The sequence below is a fragment of the Oryctolagus cuniculus genome, chromosome 10 (assembly GCF_051225735.1).
Source record: "Oryctolagus cuniculus isolate XC-2025 breed Fujian yellow rabbit chromosome 10, ASM5122573v1, whole genome shotgun sequence".
NCBI lineage: Eukaryota > Metazoa > Chordata > Mammalia > Lagomorpha > Leporidae > Oryctolagus > Oryctolagus cuniculus.
In genome coordinates, this window is record NC_142876.1 from 20,364,503 (window position 1) to 20,392,072 (window position 27,570).

Below are 27,570 nucleotides of genomic sequence, written 5' to 3' on the forward strand. Positions count from 1 at the left end.
AGGCTTGGTTGTGAGCTCAATTTCTGCAAAATAAATATTTTGCTCCTTGCCGCACACATCCAGAAACGCTTCCACTGCTGACTCATCTCAAGCTGGCACATTCCACTCCTTGAGCTTCTGACAAACTCAACGCCCCCAGGAAGAGGAACCCAGACGCCGGTGCAAGGGACGCCAGGCAATCCACTGTGGACGGAGCAGGGGGCCTGCACGGCCTGCAGCGCAGGCAGCCGGGGGCGAAGCTGAGCAGAGGTCAGGCACAGGATCCTGGCGTCACCACCCCGGGAATCGTCCCACACGCCTGCCTGGCCAGCCAGTCTCGGCACCTTTTGTCATTAAGCCGGTAGGTCGGTACCTTTAGTCATTAAGCGGCAGCCCTGCCCCTCCCAGCTCTCCATCTGCTCTTCAGTTTAGCAATTTTCCGAGGCTCCACTCTGCACCAATGAACCCAGTCCGTCCCATCACCCTGCACACAGGACACCATAAAACTCCAGGTTGAGCAATCAACGTCCTGCTTGTCAACTTGGAAGGGATTTGCTGTCGTTCAAACATCTGCAGAATGGAAGCCTCGGGACGCAGTGGGTTAAGGAACCGTCTGGAGCCTTCGGTGTAAGTGGGCGCCTCACTTCCTAAAGACACATCCCCGAGGGCCCCAGGTCTGGGGACTGTCCTTGTGCTCCCTGCCAGACTGCCCGCTGAGACACAGGCCCTTCTGGTCACCACAGGGACCAGGCAAGGCCAGGGAGCAAAGACCCCAAAGGAGGCAAGGACTCTCGCCAAAGCCCGACACTGGGCGGAAGGCAGGGGATACACAAACACGCCCTGGCGAGCTCACCGCTTCATCTGGAAAGACACCTGCCCCCCACCAAAGCCGCACTGAGCGTGGGAATCGCCACAGCAGATCACACAGGCCCTGTGTTCTCCACTAGCACACACTGAGCACGGCCCAGCCCTTCTCAGCCACCGGGGTCGTTAGAAAGACCCATTATTAGGACATCAGCAGAGCCCAGCAAGAAACCCGCTGCGTGTCCCCACTGCCTCCTACTATGTCCCTCTGGGAGGCCTGGCGCACAGGCTTGGTGCAGGATACTGAACATAAATGTAAAGACCAGGAGGTAAACAAAAGTGCAAACAGCTGTGTGGTTGCTATGGCATGGCGTTTTAAATCTGAGTTTCGGGGAGAGGGTTGGTACCTTTACAGTTCTCTGGGGTGCGGAGGAGATTAGAATCAACAGCCAAGCAGTTGGGTTCTTGGGGGGGCTCTCGCATGAATAATTACGCCAGCTTCTCGGGGCAGGGATTTTTAAGACATAACACTTATCGCCTCTAAGGCCATTCGGGTTGGTTGACGCTTCGATTCTCAGCACTGCCCTAGACTGCCAAAGTGGCTCCAGTGGTCTCCAGAGAGAAAGACCGACTCGCCAAGAGCTGTCACATCACAGCGCCAGGTGCCGCCCTGCCACAGGAGGGGAGGAGAAGCCAGTTCTAAGTGCTACAGAGACTTAGTGCCAGGAACAGAACAAAGGCACCTGCCCCTTAAGGGGGCTGCGGCCATAACGGTGAGGGAAGCCAGCTGTGCATGCTAACAGGAGGCTCATGACCCATGGTGGCCAAGGGACCCAGTGCCCCCACACGGTGTGCCCAGCACACACGCAGCTCCGCAGCCCTGCAAGGACACGGACCGTGTGTCTACACAGCCACGATTTTCCAGAAGCCTGGGTATTTAATATGGAATCTCCCTGATGTTCCTTTGTTTTGGTGCTCCGTGAGCCAAATGAACACATCTGTGGATTCGGCCTCATCCACAGGGGCCAGGCGTCTGCACACTTGGCCTCGCCGCTGTCCTAGAAGAGCCGCAAGCTGAGCAAGGGGACTTCAACGGCTCTCAGAATATTCCTAGGGTCTCTCCATGCACCAGAGAGAGATTTACTTGGCAAGACGTTTTCAAGAAAGGGCAATGGGAAAAAAACAAGAACAAAACAGAATTTGCAATCCTTTGGGAGACAAATAAGGAGCTCAGGCTGCCCCCACCCCTCCCTGTTAAAGCAGGGTAAGTTTGAGCCCCACGGCTAACGGCACGGCCAGACACGGTATCCCTCCAGGTAGGCACACAGCCCCCGATGTTTCAAGTGAATTTGATCATGCCTTGAGATACGAGGTCTAATACACAGCAATGCAGGGCGAAGACCACACTAGTTCATCAACTGGGGAGCCTCAGCTTCGGTGAGACATCCCACCTACACAGTCGCTGGGGCAGGGGAAGGACTATTTTTGGGTAAGAGTAGCTGCCGGTTACACACAACACAGGCTTCTCAATGGGATTCAAGCCCAGCTGCAGGCCGGCGCCGCGGCTCACTAGGCTAATCCTCCGCCTTGCGGCGCCGGCACACCGGGTTCTAGTCCCGGTCGGGGCGCCAGATTCTGTCCCGCTTGCCCCTCTTCCAGGCCAGCTCTCTGCTGTGGCCCAGGAGTGCAGTGGAGGATGGCCCAAGTGCTTGGGTCCTGCAGCCCATGGGACACCAGGAGAAGCACCTGGCTCCTGCCATCAGATCAGCGCGATGCGCTGGCTGCAGTGCGCCGGCCGCGGCAACCATCAGAGGGTGAACCAACGGCAAAAGGAAGACCTTTCTCTCTGTCTCTCTCTCACTGTCCACTCTGCCTGTCAAAAAAATGAGAAAAGCCCAGCTGCAGAAGGCACTTTAGGGACAGCTGGGGACATGCAGGCAATGGGTCAGCTAACAGCGCCCATTCGGCAGCTACTTCTGATTTCGTGACCAGAGCATCATGGCTCTAGAGAGGCAGGCTTTTGTTCTTGAGATGTGGAGAACTCAGGGCTCAGTGTTAACACCTGTGGCTCACCTTTGACGACCTCCACGAAGCAAACACAGCAAACATTAGCCACTTCCGCTTAGCCAGAGGGCCAAGCACCCGGGCACATGGCGCCGGCACGGAGTGGCCACTCCTCTCAGCCACCAGGAGACAGCGGATGTCCCGCCGCATCCCTCGAGCCCTCGAGCCCAGGTCTGTTTTAAATTTCCAATCACTGGCTGCCAGAAGAAAAAATGATAGCAACCCAGGCAGGTCTAACTCGATGCAGAGGCTCACCACACAGCCAAGATGCAACTAGAGGCGCATGTCTCGCAGCCTCCAGGACCAGAACACGGAGCTCGAGGGCGGGGCCCTCACAGCGGGCGCTGCTAGTCTTAGGGAGCAGCTTTATGGCCTCAAGCGCATCCTACGTGACCTCAAACCAAGACGCAGATCACACTTGAAGGAGAGGGAGGGCGGCGGATGTCCAAGACAAAAGCTTAGCGCCTCGGGAGGCAAGCTTAGCAGGAAAGGAATACAGCTTGCAACCTGAAGTGACAGCCCGATCTTAAGTGGAAAACTTTGAGATATTACTCCGCGAAGTCCAACTATGGTAAATCTAACAGTCGACGAGACGTTCGCTCGCTCTTCAGAACGCTTGGTCAGCTGCCAGAGCAGCCAGCCAGTTGTTTAAAGCTCCTAACCAAAAACCAGCAAATAACCCAGGCTCGGGTTTCACCTAGTCCGGCAACCCTTCTGACGCCCCAATTCTTGTCCTCCAAGGAGGGAGCTCAGCAGCCCCTGGAAACAGCCTGGCACTGGAGGGCACCTGTATCAGGGCTCCATCGTCCACGGCTCCCACGCCCTGTTTGATCTGGAGCCCCTGCTTCCTCACCTGCCCGGCGTGGGTAAAAACTCCCCTCCACTAAGCTCAGCCCGAATCTGAGGACATCGCCTTAGGTTCCTTCAAGCCCTCAAGCAACAGCCTGTAGACAACTTCTGTGAGGGCCCAGAGCCTGGCCGGGGTCCCAGCTCTGCACCTGACTGGTGGAGTGCACGTCACAATTCACGAAATATTTTTGAGGCTGCCTTACCTGCGAAGGAAAGAGAACAAGAGTACCTTCTGGGGGGGAGGGGGTAGATCAAAGGAGCTCAAACCACGCCTGGCACAGTGAGCGCCCACACACACGCGCGGCTGTGCCTCTCTGCCCTCCACGTGGGGAAAGGCATCTGATTACGCCCAGCACGGTCTGCCGATACCCCCCTGGAACCGGGGCTGAGTTTTCTAATGCTGCTTTGCTCTCCGGTTCTGACCTGCCTTGGTTCCTGGGGCCGCCACCACGGGCCCACGGGATCCCACCAACTCTGCCCACAGGAAGAACGCCCGTGGAACCACCCTGGTCCAGGGAACTGCAGCTCTTCTGTCCTCCCGGGCTGGCGGAGGGGAGGGGCGGGGCCTCAGCAGGTATGCTGGGAGAGGGCTGAGCAGCACCAGACAGAGGGCTGAACACAAGCAAAGGCCAGATGCATCCACTTAGGAAACAAGGCGCTGTCAGTGAAGGGGGTGGCAGAGGGGGCCAGGCGAGCAGCAAGGAGTGGGCGAGCAGGGCCCACCAGGGCCTCGGGCGGCCAACACTTCCTGAGTACTGCCAGGTGCTATGTGCTGTGCTAGGCCCTGGGAGATAAAAATTCCCATCGCCAGCATGGGAGAGAGAGGAAGACTCCCAGGCACAGCAAAGTGGAGCACCCTGAAGGAACCACGCCCGGTGCGCCCAGACATCGGAGGACCCAGGGACCCAGCCAGCCGGGCAGTCAAGGATGAGCCACCTAAGGGGCCGCCCACATCCAGGTGCACTCGGGGGGGGGCGAGGGGGGACCAGAAGCACACAGGCGCGATTGTTCGGGCCCCTCCCCTCCGCCTGGGTTAGGTGTTCTTTCACTCGGCACTGATTCTCACCGTGTGGGTAATACACACAGGAGGCCCTGGACCCAGGATGACCACAGTCTCCATGCCTGCCTTGGACTCCATTCCACTGAGCTCTGGCTGCAGACAAAGGGTCCCAGTGTGGCTGACAGACGATACGAATGCCCTCGTTTGACCCCAAGGGACGGGCCGAAGGGAACCCTCTCCCTGCCACCACCGCGCTTGGCCTGTGCCAAGCGCCCCAGTGCACGCAGGGCAGCAGCTCAGTCACCACACGGCCTGGGGACAAACTCTCTTTGACCACAGTCTGTCCTGGCTAGGGGGTGGGGCTGGAAGGCCAACTCCTCCCTGAGCACTAGGTGGGCGCAGAAAGAGGCGAAAAGGAGAGGGGGCGGCAGGCACGGGCTGCCAGGGGACAGTCAGCCAGCTCCGCAGCCAGGGCCCCACACACTGTAGTCCCCCATTCAGGGCCCCAGGGCCCCTCCGCCATGACCATGGAGAGACCAGGGGCTCCCCCACTCCAGCACCCAGCCCCTGCCCATCCCATGTCCCCTACTCATGGTGACCACAGGCGAAGGGACCCAGGCAGCTTCCCCCAGAGACAACAGCAAGTGGCTCCAGGGACCCGCAATCCCCGGCTCCCATCACTTCCATTTCTGCAAAAACGGCCCCTCCTCCTCGGCATCAGTGCCCACCCAGCCTGGCTCGCAGGCACAGCGCGGAGGGGACGCTCACGGCAGACAGGGGCACGGTGGCCGTGCTCTGAAGGACCCAGAGAGAGCCAGGAACACACACTGCACAGCCTGCCTCGCTGTGGCTGCATCTGAGCCACTGTGGGCCAGGGACGCAACGACACAGGAGGTCCCAGAGGATCTGCCCTAGGTGACCTGGGGCGAGGGGAGGGGAGAGGACCGTGCAGGTCACCAGGCAAAGTGGGAAGGCAATGAACCGGGCCACTCGGAGCGAGACCCAGTGCATCATCAGCTGCCTGTCCCGACCCCTTGTGTTCTAACCACGCGGTGGCCAACAGGGCGGGCCCTGGAGATCTGCGGCCACTCAGAGAAGCCCGAGGGCTGCGTGATGCAGGCCGATGGGGCAAGAGTGTGTGTTTCCTTTTATTAATCTAAGAGAAGCAAGGTCAGAAGGAGGATTCAGTTTCTGACTCATTTTCTGGGCACCTGGTCCATGAGGTCAATCCTTTTCACCTCTAATGAATGAATACCTTGAAGCAGAATTCCATTTCACCCCAGCCCTGAGGAATGACCCTGTATCTTACAAACAGTGAAAATTCTAGGCTCGGGGCAGGTGTCTTGTGCAGCAGTTAAGTTGCGGCTCGCGACACCCACACTACACGCTGTGGCTTGCTTCAAGTCCCAGCTCCTCCACTTCCAAACCAGCTTCCTGCTAATGCGTGTCCGGGGAGGCAGCCGACTATGGCCCTAAGTACTTAGGCTGCTGCCGCCTACACAGGAGACCTGGACGGAGCTCCAGGCTCCTGGCTTTGGCCTGGCCCAGCCTGTGCTATTGTGGGCACCTGGGAAATGAACCAGCAGATGGAAGATTTTTTCCTGCCTTTCAAAATGAAAATCAACAAAAGACTTTTTTTTTTTTAACTCAAACTTCACATTTGCTTGGCTCCTATAAGATTTGGAGCTTAATTCCACCACAATTTTTAACCTCAAATTTTCTCAATGGGCTCAGAAACGATCTGAATCACTTCATTTTCTCATAAAGGCACTTGGATTTAAAAAGAAGAAAACCCAAGTCAAGCTTTACAAAAAAAAAAAAACAAAACAACCAACCGTTTCCCTCCTGCTACAGGCTGCACTGGACAAAGTAGACCCACGGGGACAGCTGACCTCCTAGGCAGCACGCAACTGCTTACATTAAGTTAGTTTTGGTCCTTTTCTATTTTTGGTCTTCTGTATAAGAAGTATTAAGTTAAAGATAATAAAAGGGAGCCAGGCACTGTGGTGCAGTGGGTAAAGTTGCGTCGATTCGAGACCTGGCTGTTCCACTTCCAATCCAGCTCTCTGCTTATGGCCGGAGAAAGCAGGAGATGGCCCAAGTGCTTGGGCCCCTGCACCTGCGTGGGAGACCCGGATGAGTCAACCAGCGGATGGAAGACTTCTTTCTCTCTGCCTCTCCCTCTCTGTAACTCCACCTTTCACAAAAATAAATAAGCCTAAAAAAAAAAACTGGGCCGGTGCTGCAGCTCACTAGGCTAATCCTCTGCCTTGTGGCGCCGGCACACTGGGTTCTAGTCCCGGTCGGGGCGCCGGATTCTGTCCCGGTTGCCCCTCTTCCAGGCCAGCTCTCTGCTGTGGCCCGGGAAGGCAGTGGAGGATGGCCCAAGTGCTTGGGCCCTGCACCCCATGGGAGACCAGGAGAAGCACCTGGCTCCTGGCTTCGGATCAGCGCGGTGCGCCGGCTGCAGTGTGCTGGCCGCGGAGGCCATTGGAGGGTAAACTAACGGCAAAGGAAGACCTTTCTCTCTGTCTCTCTCACTATCCACTCTGCCTGTCAAAAAAACAAACACACAAACAAACAAACAAAAACTACAGAATTAAGCTTAAAGAAATAGACACTAAAAGAGAAGATGTCTGTGTCCAGCAAATTCTAATCCGGTAACAAAGGAGAGAAGAAATATCAGAACCCCGAGAGTGCATCTGCAAAGGCTGTGATGATACTGCGCCCACAGCGGCGGGTACAAACTCAAGATTCAAACGGGACTTGGATGCAACTTTCTTGCAAGACTTCTTGGAACAGGCAGAGAGGTGGCCTTAGATAGGTACTGGATTTGTCACTTCCAGGAAACGCCACTTCAGGTGGGGGAGAGGCACTTGGGCCCACAGAACCAGCTGGACGTGGAGCCGTCAAGGGCAAGAGAGGGAAAGATGGGTGTTTATGTCCAGCTCGTTCTGCATGAGTGTGGGCATACAGCGGCACGGTGGGTGGCACACGGCAGTGCACAGGCACATGGTAGGGAGCAGGCACACGGTGGAGGGCGGGCATGTGGGCACACAGGGACACTGTGGCACATGGCAGTGCACAGGCACACGATAGAGGGCAGGCACACGGTGGCACACGGTAGGGGGCAGGCACACGGGCACGATGGCACACGGCCGTACACAGGAACACGGTGGAGGGCGGGCATGTGGGCACACAGGGACACAGTGGCACAAGGCAGTGCACAGGCACATGGTAGGGGGTGGGCACACAGGGGCATGGTGGCACAAGGCTGTACACAGGCACACAGTGGAGGGCGGGCATGTGGGCACGCAGGGACACAGTGGCACACAGCAGTGCACAGGCACACGGTAGGGGGCGGGCACACAGGGGCACGGTGGCACAAGGCAGTGCACAGGTACACGGTAGGGGGCGGGCACACAGGGGCACAGTGGCACAAGGCAGTGCACAGGCACACAGTGGAGGGTGGGCGCGTTGGCACACAGGAACACGGTGGCACAAGGCAGTGCACAGGCACATGGTGGGGGTGGGCACACAGGAGCATGGTGGCACAAGGTAGGGAGCAGGCACACAGGGGCACGGTGGCACGGCAGTACACAGGCACACAATGGAGGGCAGGCACACAGTGCCACACGGCCGTACACAGGCACACGGTGGAGGGCGGGCATGTGGGCACACAGGGACACAGTGGCACATGGTAGGGGGTGGGCACACAGGGACACAGTGGCACACGGTAGGGGGTGGGCACACAGGGGCACGGTGGCACAAGGTAGGGAGCAGGCACACAGGGGCACGGTGGCACACGGCGGTGCACAGGCACACGGTAGGGGGCGGGCACACAGCAGCCCCTCAGTGCAACTTGAGGCAGGTGAGAAAGACACTCCAGGTGGGACTCACTGCCCCTACACACACTCTCACCTCCAGCCACCCCCCGCAGCAGAGGCTGGTGGCAGTGCCCAGTGACAGCAGGCTCCCCGCCACACAGCCCTGCCAGCCAGCCCTGGGTAGGCGCACACAAGTATAGGACCTTCTTTCCAATCTCAATGATGTTTCTATCAATTTCATTTTTGGTACTTTCTCTAGGTGCCCTTCCAGACGAACTAAACGGTGCCCGGGGCAAGGCAGGGCTGACACCAGAGGGCTGCTGCTGGGCCACGGGGAAGACCTGGGCAGGGGGAGACAAAGAGGCCTCGGGCCCCCGAGTCTCCAGGGCAGGTGGGGAGGCAGAGAGACCCGAGGGGCCCAGGCCAGTGACTGGGTGACACGCACCCGGCAGTGGGACTCCCACATGTCCCTGTGCACGCATGAAACCCCTCGTGTCTCCAGGCCTCCTTGCCAGCAAGTGGAAAGCGAACATTCTGGTCACTCTGCTGACACCCCTGGCCCAGGCAACCCGGGCAGGTCATTGAACCTTTCTGCATTTAAGCTTGTCAACCATAAAACAGGAAAGCTGGCCTAGCAAATCTAACACTCCCTCCAGGCGTAAAGTTCCAAGGATCTGTGTGCCTCAAAATCTGGCTCCTGCTCACTCTGGGACCGGCCCAATATGCCAGGGCACCCATCACCGAGAGTGCACAGGCTGACCCGAACACGCATGTGAACATCACGTGCAATGTGACAATGAAGAAGCCGGCACCCCCGGAAGAGGCGGGCGCCCCCTCCTGGCGTTTCTGTGACTTACACTTCCAGATTTGCCCGAAATCATCAAATCTCCTAATGCAGACTGGACACATCACGGTCCTCCTGGGAACAGAAGGACACTTCCATGTTTCCCTACGTTGGGAATTTCTGCAAAGTATGAAAATGCACACAGCCATATTCCCACGCTGTATTTTCTACTGAGAACCTCATTTCCTCTTGAAATCAGCCCCTGTGACAGACAGGCACGTTCACTCCCCTGTGCAGGCAGTGGCCCGCGGACCGCTGCACCAGCTCTCCCCACGCCGGGAGCTCAGCAGGTGGGGCCCCGGCCTCTGTCTCAGACACCCCCCAGGGGGCCCTGACTCTGCACACCTGAGTCGGAAACGGGCTTGCTACGCTCTTCAGAAACCCAGAGAAAACAAGCGCGTGTACCTGGCTCCGAAGATGTCCTTTTTGGCGAGATCGATTCCAGAAACGACTTTGACTCTGAGGATACGGGACTCTCCCTGTTGGAAGAAGGTGAGAAACAGGTTACAGCACTGGTCTTCAGTGGGACATTCTCTCCCTCCAGTAGTAGTGTCCATCAGTGGGACACACGATGGATCAGGTCACGCACAGCAACTCCTCCTCACACTCAAGTTCAACAAGCAACGCTCCACCTCTAAAATCCTACGATCCTAGAAAGTTAAGACATCCAGGTCCAAAAAGCACAGATTTAAGTCAAACTAGGTCATGGAGAGCAATTATTCCTGAAATTGTTTTTAAATCTTATTTCCATTCTTTACTTGGCAGAGAGATTGATGGATCTCCCATTTCTTGGTTCACTCCACAAATGCCGGCAATAGCTGGGGCTGGGACAGGCTGAGGCCAGGAGCTGGGAACTCAATCCAGGTCTCCCCAGTGGGCAGCAGGGACCCAGATCCCTGAGAAATCATCTGCTTCCTCCCAGGGTGAGCATCATTAGCAGGAAGCTAGAACTGAAAGCAGAGCTGGATGGGGGCCGGCGCTGTGGAGTAGCATGTAAAGCTGCCACCTGCATTCCATCTGGGCACCAGTTCAAGTCCCGGCTGCTCCTCTTCCGATCCAGCTCTGCTTTGGCCTAGGAAAGCAGCAGAAGATGGCCCAAGTGCCTGGGGCCCTGAACAAGCATGAAGTCCCAGAAGAAGCTCCCGACTCCAAATCAGCCGCAGCTCTGGCCATGGCAGCCATGTGGGGAGTGAACCAGTGGGTGGAAGACCTTTCTCTGTCTCTCCCTATCTGTAACTCCACCTCCCAAAATAAATCAAATAAATAAATCTTTTTTTTTTTTTAAAGAAAGCAAGCAAGCAGAGCTGGAACTGAAACCCAAGCACTCCGATCTGGGACACAAGCGCCCCAAGAGCGTCTGAACTCCCGGGCCAACCGCCTGCCCCCATTCCTGACAGTATTTCCCAGGTTTGCGAAGACCACCACCACTCACGTAAAACCACCTAAACAAACAGCCAACAGCAATAAGGTACCATAAATACAACAGACAGCTTAAAGTTTACCACTTGTATTTGTGACTGGGTATAGAAAATAATTTAATATAGTAAAATATTGCCACCAAACTACTGGGCTTTTCAAAACGTGAGCATCAGCAAGGATAAAGAATCCCTTAGTTCCAGCAAAAAGAAAGAAAAAGCATCATCCCAAATGGAAATCGCCCAAGTCTCAGAAATCTATCCCATGATCACTCATTCACTCGTCCATTGTTGCATTCATTCCAATACCTCCTAAGCAGCTCCAATGCACAGAACGTGAAACCCGTGCGTATGCTCCTGAGTCCGCTGAAGACAAGTGGACCAACAGGGCAGGACCCTGGGCCAGCACCAGGCCAGAGGGCGTGGGCCAGAGAATTATTTCAAGACTTCAGACACGCAGGATTGATCAGATGGTTCAGGGGAAGGGGTAGGCGGAGGTCCAGGGTGAGTCTCAAGTTTCCAATATAAGTCACTGTTTAGCATAGACTGAAACAGAATTGAGTCCAAGATGCCTTTCAAACAACCGGATGGAAAAAAAATAGATGGCTAAATAGATAAGTGGAAGAAACATCTGGTCTGAGTTAGAGAGCTGTTGGTTATAGCTCAGGGTCCACAGACAGTTATCTAAGAGTGAGGGGAGAAACGGCTGGGATGGGCCCCTGAACATTCATTTGCTGGGCAGCAGGAGTGGAGTGACGGGGCTGGAGCACTGGTGCAGCGGGCTAAGCCCCCATATGCAGCACCAGCAGCCCATATGGGCGCCGGTTCAAGTCCCGACTGCTCCATTCCTGTTCTGACTCCCTGCTAATGTGCCTGGGAAAGCAGAAGATGGTCCAAGTGCTTGGGAAGACACTGATGAAACTCTTGGCTTTGGCCTGGCCCAGCCCTGGCCGCTGAGGCCACTTGGGGAATCAACCAGTGGATGGAACACCTCTGTCTCTGTGTCTCTCCCTCTCTCTCTGTAACCCTGACTTTCGAGTAAATCAATAAACAAATCTTTAAAAAAATTAGGTCATGGCAAAATGTGACACAGGGGACCCAGGACGACACACCTATGTCAATCGGCCACACAGCTCCCACACACACGCTTGCAATTGGAACACACGCATGAGCTAACTTAGACTCCAGGAAGCATCCATGCAACCATGTATCCCTGACACAGGCCGTCCACGTGCAGCCCCGGTGGCAGCACGCACGTTAACAATGACTTCTTTATGCTTAGGACCCATCCCCTTGCAAACATGGCCTATGCTCGTCCGAGCCGGGCAGAGTGCAAGCATTTCGGCAGTGCTCGCAAAAGGATTAAAATGTGCAAAGGAAGATCAGACGGGTGAGGGAGAACTAGCACCCAGCCCTGCTGCAGCACGCAGTGTCTCAGTGTTCATAGATGCACCCGGGCCACAGGGCTGTCCTCCTGGTCCCTGTCACTGCTGGGGACCGCCCTGACCTAGCTCCTGGACATGCCCAAGCCGGGCATCAAGTCAAGGATTCTTTCTTGATGCAGGTTCTTTTCCGCTCAGCACAGCAAGCTGAACCCTGCAGCAAACCCCAAGGCCTGCTCCGTTCAGGGGATTTTCTTACGCGTGGATCAAAACGCGGCGCCACACCTGTACAGAGTTCTTCGCACACCTGAGAAGAGGCTGCCGCCCACTGGGGCCCACAACACACAAAACTCATTTAAAAGACGTCCTGACCTGCTTTGAGAGGCAACGAGGAACCATCCAGAGAGAAGGGGCTGGCAGAGGGCAACAAGTCTAGTTCTTCCATCTTCCCCCACTTCCAGCCTACCCTGTGGTAAACACCTCAAATCGGCAATTCTCCCAAACATGACGGGGCGGGCGAGGGGAAGGAGACAGGGGGAGCCACAGAGGGTGGACCCTCTTAGAGCACAGTGAGGCGCTCCGGCCAGACTCGGGCTGCGCAGGGAGCAGGCGGGGTCAAGTGACCTCCAGAGGAATCTGCTCACGACCAGCTCAGACACAGCACGACTGCACAGTGACTCACCTGGGGAGACGAGGAGGGACCGTCTCCAGGATGCAAACCAAAGTCCGTGCAGTCACACACAAGTCCTGCAGCAAAGAATGCTGGGGACAAACCGCCTCTTGGGAAACCCCGGATAGAGCCCTGGACGTTGCATAACAAACTTCACTGGATTTGAAGGCCTCACATGAGCCCAGCTAGCAGCCGGCTTGCTTTAGCTCACTTCCACGTTGGGTGAATGTCCTTAGGTAGGCAGGCCCACTTTCCAAAAGCAGGCACAATCAGGCGAATTTGCTTGGATAAATGATCACAAATTTAAATGAAAGGATGACCAGAACCTTGTAATCGAAATAAACTTAGTCACTGAAGAAATATGAGCACCTGTGCTACGATCTAAGGCGACAACACCACACCGTAGAAGACAAGCCCCTGAACCCCCGCCCGCCAGCCCACCTCCTGGGGCTTCCGAGTGCGCAGCACACAGGGCTTTTAACTACCCCGGGATACATGTGGCAGGACCGAGCAGACACAAATGCCAGCAAACACTTTCAACATTTTAACACACTCCCTCGCGCTGAACAAAACTTCAGGAAGCAATCCTAAAATGATACAGACTGAGGGGCTGGCACTGTGGCACAGCTGGTAAAGCCACCGCCTGCAGCCTCCCATAGGGGCACCAGTTCAAGACCCAGCTGCTCCACTTCTGATCCAGCTCTCCGCTATGGCCTGGGAAAGCAGTAGAAAATGGCCCAAGTCCTTGGGTCCCTGCACCCACGTGGGTGACCTGGAAGAAGCTCCTGGCTCCAAATTGGCCTAGCTCCGGCCACTGCAGCCACTTAGGGAGTGAACCAGTGGATAGAAGACCTCTCTTTCTGCCTCTGCCTCTGCCTCTCTATAACTCCGCCTTTCAAATAAATAAATAAATCCCTTTTTTAAAAAAAAAGATAGAAACTGATAGCTCGTTTTTTGGGGTGTGCTTTTCATACCTAACATGATAATCGCCAAGGCATCTATGTAAACGGAAAATCTCTTAAGGCTACTCAATAGCTGACAGTTCATTCCGTGCAAGGGGCTACAATGCTGTCACTAAACATCTGTGACAAACGCGTAATGGCATTTCTTCATTGTGCAAGCACACAGGAAGTACCCTCCCCATGTGCCAGGCACGCTACAGAGATGTGACAGGACACGTGAACCCTCGAGTCAGTGGGCAGAAACAATGTGCATACATGACGCACACAAGCAAGGTGATTTCTGATGCTGGTCAGTGGTTCGAGGACAACACTGACAGTTAAATCAAAGAAGCTGAGAGGTGGCACAGACTCACGGCCTCTTTGGAGAGGAGACATTTAAGCTGAAACCAGAAGAGGGCAGAGTGAGGGGCAGCCAGCAAGTCTGGCACCGCAGTACGTGCCCAGGGAGGCGAGAGCCCCGGGAGTGGGGGAGGGGCAGTGGCGCCGTGAGGTCAAGGACCAGAGGGGCCAGCCTCGGTAATGGCATGATCCAGCCTTGCTCTGAAATGAATAAACCTACTTCTGGCACCAGAATGACAGACCCATCGCTCATCTCCCACAGCTGACCTGCTAAGGCACCCAGCTGCCTGCTTGGAAGACACGAAAAGGGATCCTGGGGGACACGCAGCCAACAGCTTGGGGGGTGAAGTGGCAGGCCCTTGAGCGAGCACAAGCAGCTGCTGCCGGAATCTCACTCCCCTTCCAAGTTCAAGGAAGGAGTGGGACTCTACAAAAACAGTTTTACACGTGGCTTTTAGATATACAGCAAAAATGCCTTATCTCTGTTTTCTCAAAATGCCTAGCCTAATCACAGATAAGCAGCCAACGTCCTCAAGGAAACCCCTGAGGAGGTGTGTGACCAACTTATCAGAGGCACTGGGTGGGCCCCCGGCAGAGCAACTGTACTTTCAGAAGCATTTTATTACTTCCATAAAATCTATGCCTGATATTCTAATCCCCAGCTAAGGCTCCGGTAGAATTAAATATTTAACTAAGGTGGCTTGGCTCAGACAATGAAAACACTATTCATAGACTGACTGTACAGACTGTACACCCTTCCCGGGGTGAATCTACTGTTTTCCATTGGTGCTGAGAAAAGGGCGTGGCTCCCCATACTTGACATGCATTTTGCTTTTCCACTCATCTCCCAGTTCTTCATCAAGGCCTAGGACAAGGAAAGGAGTCCCAGACACATGATGGCGGCACACTAAGAAATCAGGTGTCGCACCCTGGACACAGGTGGCATCCTGAGGCTTGCTGGCAGCCCTGCTCGTACAAGCTCTGTGTGTGTGTGTGTGTGTGTGTGTTACCAGCTTGCCACACTACCCACAAGGCCTTCATATGAAGCAGATGCTCGATCAAAACTGCCCCATGATCAAATAAATTCCAAATCCCAATCAAAACCCAAGATGCTGGAATTCACACTTTTCTCTGAGGATTCTATCTCAACAAGGTAACTTTGACCCTGGTTCCTCACAGTGGGAAGATCATTAATCCACCTGTTCTTGCCCCAATCCGAAGACCGGATCCTCTCTCGCACATTTTTTAACACTTCATTTCTTTAGAGCAGTGTTAGGCTCACATCAGCAGCCAGAACTCGAACCAGCGCCCAAAAGGGATGCCGGCGCTGCAGGCGGCATCTTCACCCGCTATGCCATGACGCCTACCCAGGTTGTGTGGTTTTTAAATCCCAGAGTCTTCAACAAGTTCATGGAAAATGTGTCATCTTTTCATTCCGTCAGCACCCACTCTGTGACGCAGCCCCGCACAGCCTCACTGCTCCTCCTCGGGAAGCGGGGCTTCAGCCCCCACCCCTACCCCACCCTGTGTTGGGGCTGCACGCAGGGACCCCTTCAGGCGTCAACGAGCCAGGACTATGGAAATGAGTCGTAAAAGGTATGTGCTGCAGCAGGTGAAGCTGCCACCTGTGACGCCAGCATCCCAAATGGGTGCCAGCTCCAGGCCTGCCTGCTCCACTCCTCATCCAGCTCCCTGCTAATGCACCTGGGAAAGCAGCAGAGGATGGCCAAGTGTGGGACCTGCCACTCACATGGGAGACCCAGATGGAGTTCCAGGCTCCTGGCTTCAGCCTGGCCCAGCTGCAGCTACTGCAACCATTGGGGAGTGAACCAGCAGATGGAAGATCAATCTCTCTCTCTCTTCAAGTGTGTGTCTCCTCTTCTCTCTCTGCATTGCTACCTCTCCAATAAATAAATAAATAAAAGTAAACAGGTGGCTCCCTCCCCACTCTGTCTCTCCTTTGGACCCCTCCCTGGGCTGCAGCCAGGTTGTGGGGACTCTCAAGAGCCACACTGCAAGGTGCAGGTTGCAAGGAACTGGGGCCCCCTGCCCAGCGTGCGGTCCAGAAACACCTGCTGCTCCGGTCAAGACTTCAGCTGCCTCCTGCCTGTCACTGCAGAATGCGCACAGCAGGACACCCCATCCCTGCCCCACTGCTCCCCCACTCAGCCACTTCTCACTTCCTGACACACGGACACTGAGACGACCAATGTTTGGTGCTTCCTGAACTGCTGAGTTTGGGGACAATTATTGTGCAGTAATAATAACAGACACACATGGAGAACCCCATGCAGTAGCGAGAACTTAGTTTATCTCTTGGCAAAGCTGAGGTTCTCCTGTGTGTTAGGACAGTGTTTCAAGAATAAGAAAAAGACCCCAGTGAGAAGTACAGACAATCGACCACCTATGGCTTCACTCGTGCAAAAGCCGTGGCACAGAAAGCACAATTCACAGAACTCGCTGACGTGCTCCACGCAACAGCAGTGGCGGTTACTGCTAAAGCAACATGGGGCCAGATGCTCCGTAAGCGCAGTCAACACTCGAAACTGAAGCAACTCCAGAACACTGAGGCTATGTGATCACTCATCAGGAAGTGTGGTGGCAGCAACAGGGACCACCTGAGAACCGCACGGTTGTCATTAAAGCAACCAGAGGCTTGCCCTTACTATGCCACCACCAGCAGCAGGAAGGCCCACGCCAGCGAGCTCAGCCTCGTCTGTCCTCTCTGACCCACGGGGTGCCAGGCTGGTGGCTGCCGTGGGTGAGAGGCGGCTCCTCTGCATCCCAGCTCGCTTGTTGCTGCCCGAGTCCAACCTGCTGGACATCCCCTTCCGCGCTGCTCCAGCCAGACCTCCCTGTGAACTCACGGACCGAGCCACAGCTCCCGACCTGGCACTGAAGCTGAGACACAACTCAGCCTCGTCCTGTCGGAGCTCCCAGTGTGTCCCTCGCCAGGACTCACTGCCCTCCCCGCCAGTCCCACCTGCCCAGACATACAGCACACGATCCCCAGGGCCTGCTCAGGCCCAGGGGTGGCGGCTCAACCCCAAATGCCTGCTCTGAGCCGGAAACAGGGCAAGGAACAATGAGCCAATGAGACAGAGGTCAAGGCCACAGGAATTTACTTTCTAAGCATCAGAACAACATACACGTAAGAAGTCACAGTACACTATCGCAGGCCTTGTAACTGCAACAGACAGTTTATTCTGGAGGAGCGCAGAGGAGGAAGGAATTAAGCTGCGTGCGAGGGGTGGCCGGGAAGTTGGGGAGAGCCGCAGGGGAGTAGCAGGCACTGTTTCCAAACGAGGGAAAGGGGACGACGGCATGCTGGGATGGGCTGGCACCGGGGGAGTGCGGCAGAGGGGCCTGTACCTGCGTCACCCTCCCCGGGCACAGGGCAGGTGCACCGAGCACGTGAGTGACAGGGGGAGAAGGACGGTAACCCAGAGAGAGGGGCCAGGGACGCCAACTCCAGGGTCTCTGACACTGCCCGGCACAGGAGTCTGGTGGCTCTGGGAGGGCAGAGAGGGGCCTGGGCCCGGAGCTCCTCCTAGGGGACAGCATGGCTCAGGGACAGACCTGCTGGGCAACGCAGAGACAGAACCACCTCATGTGGGCAGTCTGGGTGTCAGCAGGGCCTGGTGCTATCACCAGAAAACTAAAGGAGAGGCGGGGGTGTCGGGCTCAGGGAACTAGGGCTTCCTACATTGGAGGCCACTTCCCAGGGGGAGGCAGACAGACAGCAGTCAGAGACTGGGAACACGCAGCAGCCAGGCCCCAGGCCTCGGGCCCTCCTGCCCACTGAGCATTTCTCAGTGAGAAATCGGGGCAGCCTGTTATTCCTGTAGGGAGGTCTTCCACCAAGTGGAGTCCAGAGCAGCCACCAGGTGCCACGTGCGGCCGTTTCGGTTCAGTTCCAATCCATTAGAAGATGCCATTTCTTGGTCACACCAGGAAACATCTCAACTGCTCAGCAGCCACACGTGCCCAGGGCACCCTACCAGACAGCGGCATTTCCATAACCTAGAAAGTTCTACTGGGCCACACCGCTCTAAGGGCACCAACCCAGGGCAAGAGCACAGGGCACGTGCAGAGCCTCTGGGTTCTTCTGGAAGCCAGAGGCGTAGGCAAGCAGGGAGGCAGAGCGAGACCTCCATGCTTCATTACGTCTGAGAGTAATAACAACAGACACACATGGGAGAACCCCACGCAGTAGTGAGAACTTAATTTATCTCTTGGCAAAGCTGAGGTTCTCCTGTGTGTTAGGACAGTGTTTCAATAACCTAGCATCGCAGCATCGCTCCGTGGAATTCGGCTCTGGTGAAGTGGGTTCTCTGCAGTCCCGTTCCTTCGCAGTGTTACAGACTGGCATGCTGCACATCACCAGTCAGAAAGTCTAATGCGGCAACGCGCCACCTACAGGGAGTATGGGCTTCCTGCAGGTCAACACTTGAAAAATCATCACACAAATACAGGAACGGTGCTGAAGGCAGCTTAACAGAGAATGTGACAAAGATCCGGGAGCTTGCGATGAGGCCAGCACAGGCGCTGTCAAGGTTATGGAATCTTGCCTGTGTTCACAGAAAGAATATTCAGGAAGCCAGAGAGGAGGCGAAACCCGAAACCCCGACAAAGTCTCTGGGTCCCTTCTTTTTTTTTCCTAAGATTTATTTATTTGTTTGAGAGGCAGGGTTACGGAGAGGGGAGACAGAGGGAGAGGTCTTCCATCCGCTGGTTCACTCCCCAGATGGCTGCAACAGCTGGAGCTACGCCAAAGCCAGGAGCTTCTTGCAGGTTTCCCACAACATACGCTGCTTTCTCAGACGCCTTAGCAGGAAGCTGGATTGGAAGTGGAGTCGCCTGGACTTGAACTGGTGCCCCATGGGATGGTGGCGCCATACGGGTTGGCTTTACCCTATACCACCACAGTGCCAGCCCCCTCTGGGTCCCTTTAACTACTGACATTCTGAAAAATATTCAGAGGAAGGACTGCTAGAAGGAGGAACTGAAACTCAGGATCAGAGTGGCCACGGGGGGCGCTGTGAAGCCCACCAGGCCCCGAGGCTGAGCTGCTGGGAGAAGAGAACAAGGCGGCCCCCTCACCCACCACACCTGCCCCAGAAAGGCAATCACGCGGCAGGAGAGAGATGCCAGCAGCACCACACTGGAGCGCCCTCGGATTTCTGTCAACTCCAGGGCCAACTCCAATGCCAATTCCACAGGCCTTGCGCCGACTCATAAAGGTAACCAAACCTGGCTTTGACCTGTGCCTTCCAACTGCTGGTGCCAACACTCAAAGTCTTTGTTTGGGACTTCTGAACAGAGCGGAGTCATAGCACTCAAGGTGGTTAACCTGGGGAGCCTGGATCACTATCCCCCTCCACCCACACATGAATGACATCGCTAGAAACAAACAGCTACGTGGACGGGCTCAGGGAGGAGCGGGAGGTTGAGGAGTTGACAGCGGGCAGCGGCCAGGCTGAGACCAAGCTAATGAACATGCTCAGCCCCTCAAGCCTCACATCTCGTGTGACTCAAATTAAGTCTCGGGAAGAATGCAAATGCTTCCATCTGGGATGGACTTTTTGAGTGGCTCTTGATTAAAATGTTGAATATTCACATGCTGGAGAGTCCACAGCAATTGATTAGGGGAACAGGAGAGGAGGCTGCCGCTGCACAGAGCCATGAAATGAATGAGCTGGCACGAGTTCTGACTCCAAGGACACAGTCACTCTCTTCCCCTAATGAAAAATTCTCTTCTTACCAGAATAGTTGGTAAAACTCCCAGTAAAATGTCTTCAAAGAATCCATTTATCAATAGCCTTTTGTTCCAAACTTCGAATCATATGACAGGAAATAGTTCTGAATTCCTCCCAGATCACTAACCCAGGAATTATCTGGTGTTTACAGTTCTAAAAATGATCATAATAAACAATGGCACTTTGTTGAAAGCCAAACATTGTAGCTTAGCATCTGAAATTCTAGATTTTCCATGGCAGACATACCTCTGACCTCTCCCAGTACAGTGGACTCTGGCTTTCTGGTGGAGGTGATGTCTGCGCAAAAGTAACTGGAAGAGGTCTTGGTTTCCCATGGCGAGCGCTGGCCAGGGGGGATTCTGCAGCCTCTCTGGATCTCCCTCAGAAGGGTCAGAAGTGTGACTCGCGTCCACGTGCCAAGAGCTCCCAGCATCTGAGAGACGACTCCCATGAGCTAAAGCTCTTAAAGAAACCGAGTCAACCACCACGGGGTAGGCTGGACACCAAGAAGGCTGGGAGGGCAGATTGCCATCCGTCGGCAGGACGCGTGGTGAGCATGCGCCCGGAACGTGTGGATTAGACGGATTTATTCAAGCACGGGCTGTGCCTGTCTCCACCAGCCTGCTGCTGGTGCCCAAGTATTCCAGTCCCTGGGGGCTCGACTGCCAATGCACACACTGCCATCCCCTTGCATCCCCAGCTCGATCCAGAAGGTAGAGCATACCTGACCAGGCTGCCTTCCACAGACTGCCTCCTGCAGGTGCCACCCAAGTCACCTCCACAGAAACCATGGTGTCCCCACACTCTTCTGTCAGCAATTACAGATAACATCAGGGTTAACTCCCGATATCTTCTACCAGCTACGTTCTCCCAAGATAACCAGCTCCTGAGCAGCGTGACATTCATGCTAAATAACTGTCCACTTCTGAGCCACAGTTAAAAGCCTTCCTGTACTAATACTGACCACCCCAGAGGGAGCTGGAACAGGAGGAGGAGGAGAACCAAGATGCAGAGAATGGAGAAACTGGTCCTACCAAACCCCTCCCACAAGGAGAGCAACTGACCATCCTCTGGGAGAAGATGGGCACACGTGCCAACTCTGAAAGACAAGAAATCAGGACTCTAGAAATTACACACGCTGGACTTGGAGGACAGTTACTCCATCTGCAAGAACTCCCTTGCTGGCCAGCGCCGTGGCTCAATAGGCTAATCCTCTACCTGCGGCACCGGCACACCGGGTGCTAGTGCCGGTCGGGGCGCCGGATTCTGTCCCGGTTGCCCCTCTTCCAGGCCAGCTCTCTGCTGTGGCCTGGGAGTGCAGTGGAGGATGGCCCAAGTCCTTGGGCCCTGGACCCACTTGGGAGACCAGGGGAGGCACCTGGCTCCTGGCTTCGGACCAGCGTGGTGCACCAGCCGCAGTGGCCATTGGGGGGTGAACCAACGGAAAAGGAAGACCTTTCTCTCTGTCTCTCTTTCACTGTCCACTCTGCCCGCCCCAAAAAAAAAAAAAAAAAAGAACTCCCTTGCTAACGTTTGCTCAGAGCGCTCTGCGTAGCCCTTACACATCGGCTTACATGCCGTATTTTCTGCAAAGTCTTTCCAGGGCACTAGTTCAGTTCAGGAAGTTAACTTCAGGAAGTTCTACACCGTACTGTAGCTCTCCTCTTGCCTTTTTCTGCTATTGCTTTTTAAATTGGTTATCATGTCTGAAAAGATGAAGCCCTAAGGAGGGCAGAGGTGGGACAGCAGCTGGCAGCAAGTGACACAGATAATGGGACATGCGCAGCCATTCATGGCTACAGAAACACAAAGCAAACCCCTACCTCGCTCAACCACAAAGAGCCAGGCACCCACATATTTCAGGGGGAGTGAAAAAAGTTGCATCAATCCAAAGCAAAGCTGTTAAATGGACTACAGAATAGTTTCCAAGCTAGTAGAAAAGAACAATGTATGCTCTATGTAAACAAATTTATTTCCATTCTGATAAGGTGAATGACTCCAAGATACACTGCATACGTAAAGTAAATAGACTGTGGCCAGTCAGTTAGCAACACTAACACCACACATATCTCTGTGTAAACAAGAAGATCATGCGAAGGCAGATTGATTGGAAAGCTGGGAGTGGGGCTTAGCTGTAGCCTGCTGCAAGCTCCTACCCAAAATGTAATTGTCAGAAAATTCCAGGGAGTTCCCAAGGGGTTATGTCACTTGTACCATCCCTCTCCCGCCTCCCACCACACTCTGGGCACGAAAAGGCTGGCTGCAGATATCGACGGCAGACTAATCCAATTTGCAGCTGATCCACACGACCGGATAAGATGTCAGATGATGGAATCAGAATCCAGAAAGATCTCATCAGACTGGGTGATGAGCCAAACAAACTGCACAGGATGGAGTTTCGTAGTTTGTGTGCGCTTGGCCGCCCAAGTTAGTGCGAAAAGGGCAGGACGGAGGGACAGGATGGGAAAGCAGCAAAGGGCGGAGGCACAAGCGGGTCTTTGGGGCTTTATTCTTTATCTCAAACGCAATGCAATTCCACACTATGACAGGTAAACCATCTGCATTATTAAAAGCCCATAGCAAGGAATGTTATCATACTCTGCTCGGGGCCAACATTATGTTCAAATCCAAGGGCTATGATTCAGGACAAAGGTGGTGTTCCATGTTTTTAAATAAATAGGATGAAACAGAACACTAAGCAACTACAGCAGACGACGACAGTGGTCTGTGTGTGGGTTTGAAAATCTCAGACAGACTGTCACATGGGCAAGCTAGAGAGAGCACTCCAGTGTAGGTTAGCCTCTATATAAAAAAGGCAAGAATGTGCGTGTATATGCATGTGTACACGTGTGTAAGTCTACACACATGAACAGCTGCCTGCATGTAAGGACACAAGCAACTAAAATCAGTGGCTGACTCTGGACACAGGAACTGGTCAGCTGGGGCCAGGGTTGACTGAGAAAGACTTTTCACTGCACTGCTTTCTTGGTACTTGGACCTGAAAGCCATCTAAATGTATTAAACAACTGAAAATTTGTTTAAAGTAGCCAAGAGAGTTAAAAAAAACCACACGAAGAACGACTTAAGAATGGTGAATCCAGTTGAAAAGAAAAGCCACTGGGGGCTGCGGTAGCAGGAGAGGAAAGCCTTGTCTTTTCCAGGCCACAGAGCACCAACCTCAGCCCACGAGTGAGGGGCACCGGCGAGCAGATGTACTTTATGGAGGGGAAGGAGCGGCCAGGTCAAACACAGAGCAGGTGGCCGGCAGAGGTGTGGAGCCAGACGGTAGGCAGCGGTCCCACAGCAAGGGCTGGCAGCCTCCCAGAGCATTGAACGAGGCAGGAAAGTGAACCAGAGGATCCCTGCACAGCCTTTCCGCTTGGAAACGTCGTCATTTTCAGACTTGCCGTTGAGAGCCAAAACCTCAGTGTAAGAAGAATGCTTCAGCATCAACCAACACTCTCAACACGCACATGTCATGTGTCTACAACAGTGCACAACAGTAACTGCATCCCCACTCACTTCCCAGTGAAACACAAGACTTCGCCAATCAGACTGCGTCCTACTTGCAACCAGGTTCAAATCAGGAGGAATGCAACAACCAACAAAAATGAACGAAGGGCATCTGTCAACAGCATCTGGGGGAAGGTGCTTTGTTACGTTAGTGCCAGATCTTATTCCCAAAATGACTTGTGGTGGCTAAGCCAGTCTACGTGAGATGTCTGAAGCTGCTCTTGGGCAGTCCACCAACACTTGTGCTACAATGGACTGGTTATCTGAACAATGTGTAATGTAGAAACGGGAAGAAAAGGATTATAAAAAAAAAAAAAAAAGGAGTGGGGGTGGTCTCCAGCTGAAGATGACCCTGAAGGCTGCACAAAAGCCAAAGCCCCCAGACGCAAAGAGGGATGAGCGCATCAGGACAATCCTGGCCCAGGGCACAGCTGCCAAGAGAAGGGAGCCGTCTCATCAGAAACATCCAGAGGCCGTGAGGCCCAGTGTCACAAACCTGGGGCCGCTGCAGGCTGCAACCACAGGGCAGCCGACCACGGGTGGCAATGGTGCGTATGCAGCGCCCCCTGGCCGGAGATCCCCAAAACAACCCGGACTCTGGGACCACCCCGAACTCTTCACTCCCCTCTCTCATGTCTGTGGCCGAGGGCCAGCAGCTGACAACACATCCACCAGCAACGGCTCTCTTTTACCTAGCAGGTACCCACACGTCAGGGACACGAGCCACCGTCACCAGCCCCTCTCTTAGATGGAGAGACCCTACATGGACGGACCTCACGTTAGGCAGAATCACTGCTCTGCTCCTACAGCCTTGCTTCCTTGAAATGTTCGTTAACCTATCAGCTCGCTTTGCACTCAGCAATGTCATTTTGTGACAGACACGTAACTCATATCCACACCGCATCAGCAAGATAACGGCTCTGACAAGTTACGAGCTTCCTGCCGTTCATCAGCATTTTGCCTGTGCTAAAAAAAAAAAAAGGCAGAAATCGGTTAAGTTCTTTTTTCCGCTTTGCTCATAAAACACATGAGACTAAAGGATTTCCATCTAACGCCTACCTTGGAGCGTCTTTTCACTTAAAACCATCAGTGTCAACTTGTCGAGCTCTTTTTCAAGCTACAAGATCATCTCGATTACTATGTGGGTGTGCACGGCTTCAAAAGAGACGTATCACTAACTAATACCAAAGCTACAATGACAAAGGTTAGGTTACTTCCAACAGCACGTTTGGGGAAGAGAAAGCAAGCACACAAGCATGTTATTTGTCTTAAAGCAGCAGCAAGGCTTCTATCAAATGTTTTATTCACTTTTCCTTCACTGATCAATCTCAATGCTACTTCTTTCTCCAACTGAAATTAATGTTTGATTTCAATGCCGAGCACTTTGCACTTGGTTTTGACAGCGTCCACGCTTCGCGAATCTGACCAACTTGCTTTTCCTTCCTCTTTCCTGAGGAGCCACCGTGTCACCTCTTCCCACTTGAATCCCTTCACCCACACACCTGGGACATGCTTTCCACAGAGCTCCAGCTGTTCTTCAGTCCGTCCACAGAGAGCCTATCACACTGACACCAGAATCATCAAACCAGAGGCTGTTCAAAAGACAAGAGCCGACGATGTCCACAGGATCACAAAGCTCACATTGGAACTGCTCCCCTGGTAAGTCTGGGTAACTCAGCCTGGGACCAGGGATCGAGCCGCTGGAGCCAGAGGCCTCCTACAACCTGGGCCTGGCTCCTTTGAGCCCCGCCCCACCAACCCCAGAGCCACAGGAAAAGCATCAGTCACCCTGCAGGGGGATGCCCACGGCCACAGAACACTGACGCCCACCCTATGGTTCCCCAGACTGGCTCCATCCAAGAGTCTACGCAGGAAGACGTGCCAGGAAGCCATACTTCTTCTTGGGGCATGTTCTTGGAGAACCAGGTTTTCTGGAAGTCTTGATGGAGACAACAGTTGCTCTCAAAGTGTGGACCCCCATTACCAGCACCAGCAGACCTGCAGCTTGGCAGAGACGCCGATTCCTGAGCCCACCCCCGACTTCCATGTTCAAGCCAGGGACCCCGTGACCTGTGTTTACAAGGGCCCAGGTGATTCTGATGCTCAATAAAACTGGAGAAACAACAATGATTGACACGCACAAGGAAGGACCGTGGAGCCAAATATGCCATTTGCATGCAGATTCTAAGATCTCATATTTGTTGGCCGGCGCCGCGGCTCACTAGGCTAATCCTCTGCCAGCAGCGCCGGCACCCCGGGTTCTAGTCCCGGTTGGGGCGCCAGATTCTGTCCCGTTTGCTCCTCTTCCTGTCCAGCTCTCTGCTGTGGCCCAGGAAGGCAGTGGAGGATGGCCCAGGTCCTTGGGCCCTGCACCCGCATGGGAGACCAGGAAAGCACCTGGCTCCTGCCTTCGGATCAGCGCGGTGTGCCGGCCGCAGTGGCCATTGGGGGGTGAACCATTGGGAAAGGAAGACCTCTCTCTCTCTCTCACTGTCCACTCTGTCAAAAAAAAAAAAAAAAAAATCTCATATTTGCAACCGGATTTTCTTGGACACAGCTCACTTCCCTGGGAAAATGTGGAGGAAAAGGTGTGAAAAGGGCAAGTAGAATTTCCTAGTGGGGATGACTCCCAGCTCCATAGCCCCACCCCCGCCTCCCCCCCAGCATCCCAGCCTAAATATTCATGCTCTGACCCTCAGGGATGCTAGGCAGAGCCTTCAGACCTACAACAACAAACAAACCCATCGTCCACAGGTTCTCACCCAAGTCCTCTCACTCTCCTTGCTCCAAACCTGATGCTTCTCAGTAATTTGGACCAAGAATTACTCTGGGTGAAAACTATACCTACACAGTAACAAAGGCTACCTTACTGTGGCTCGTACAGAGAGTGACATTTTAAAAGTCCCTAGGACAATTCCATCTTCTCTTTTACAAGTTACTTATTAATTTTACTTCTTTAAAAGGCACAGAGACAAGAGACAGAGATCTTTCTTTAGCTGATTCACTCCCCCAATACCTGCAACAGCCCAACCTGTGCCAAGTCAAAGCCGTGAGCAGAAAACTCAATCCCGGTCTCCCACGTGGGTAGCAGGGACCCGACTGCTTCAGTCGTCACCTGAAACCGCCAAGAATGTGCGTTAGCAGGAAGCTGGGTTGGAAGCGGAGCACTCTGACCCGGGATGTGAACATCTTACAGCCGGGCACCAAGCACCTGCCCTGAAGAGGGGTGTTCACTGTGGGTACCGTCTTCTGTGACATCTGAGCTCTTCTGTCCGATTGCTCCCAGAGCACAGGCGATGCACTTTCGTTAGAAATGAAGTGGTTTTCATGAAGTGTGAGCACTTCATCTGACCCCATGCTTCCCAGGCCTCCGTGACTCCTCCTGCCTTTCTATCCTATACCACTGCTGCCCTGCTTTATCAAGTGCATACAGATGATAAACTCGTGCCATCACCCCGCCTGCTGCAGTGACCCTACCCTGGCCCACAGGGTCACCCGGACCGTCAGGGTCACCATCAGTCCAGAGTTTCCTTTGAGCATCGTCCCCTGCTCCACCCTCCTACACAGCATCAATCTTTGCTCTCCGACCCACAGAGTACTGGAAACCAGTCAACTAAACTACTAACACCTGACATGACACGTCCAACACCACTTAAAACAAGTTGTTACTGCTGTGGCACAGCAGGTTAAACTGGTGTCTCAACACCAGCAGCCCATATGAGTGCCGGTCTGAGTCCAGCTATTCCACTTCCGATCCAGCTCCCTGCTTATGTGCCTGGGAAAACAGCGGAAGACGGCCCAAGTGCTTGGACCCCTGCCACCCATGTGAGAAATTCAGATGGAGTTCCAGACTCCTGGCTTTGGCCTGGTCCAGCCCTAGCCGTTGTGGCCATTTTAGAGGGAATCAGCAGATGGAAGATCTCTCTCCCTCCCTCTCCCTGCCACCTCTGTAACTCTGCCTTTCAAATAAATAAATAAAATCAGGAAGCCTTTCCCAGGTGACCTCCACATGCTTTCCCACACACCACAATGAGCCCAGTCACCAACCTTCTTAACACACAGCTTTTATCTTTTACAAAGATTAAAAAAGTCCCATGAATCACCAAGCTGTGAGGACAGCTGCATCCTCACTTGCTTCTGGATTCCCACGCTCATCCTTCACA

At 54.2% G+C, this 27,570-nt stretch overlaps 1 protein-coding gene across 9 annotated transcripts in view; it reads right to left on the reverse strand.

The window, feature by feature from the left end:
- The window catches only part of NEDD4L (NEDD4 like E3 ubiquitin protein ligase), a 324,616-nt gene that overhangs the window by 206,918 nt on the left and 90,128 nt on the right, over positions 1-27,570 (reverse strand). For 8 of the 9 annotated variants that reach the window (XM_089305073.1, XM_089305069.1, XM_051851904.3 and 5 more), the window contains one exon: positions 9,773-9,846. Coding sequence is in view for 3 of the 9 variants with exons in the window: in XM_089305069.1 (XP_089161195.1) it covers positions 9,773-9,846 (74 nt within the window). In the remaining 6 variants the exon portion in view is untranslated. Of the gene's footprint in view, positions 1-9,772; positions 9,847-27,570 lie in introns of those variants that run through there. The other variant, XM_089305072.1, reaches the window with a different exon arrangement.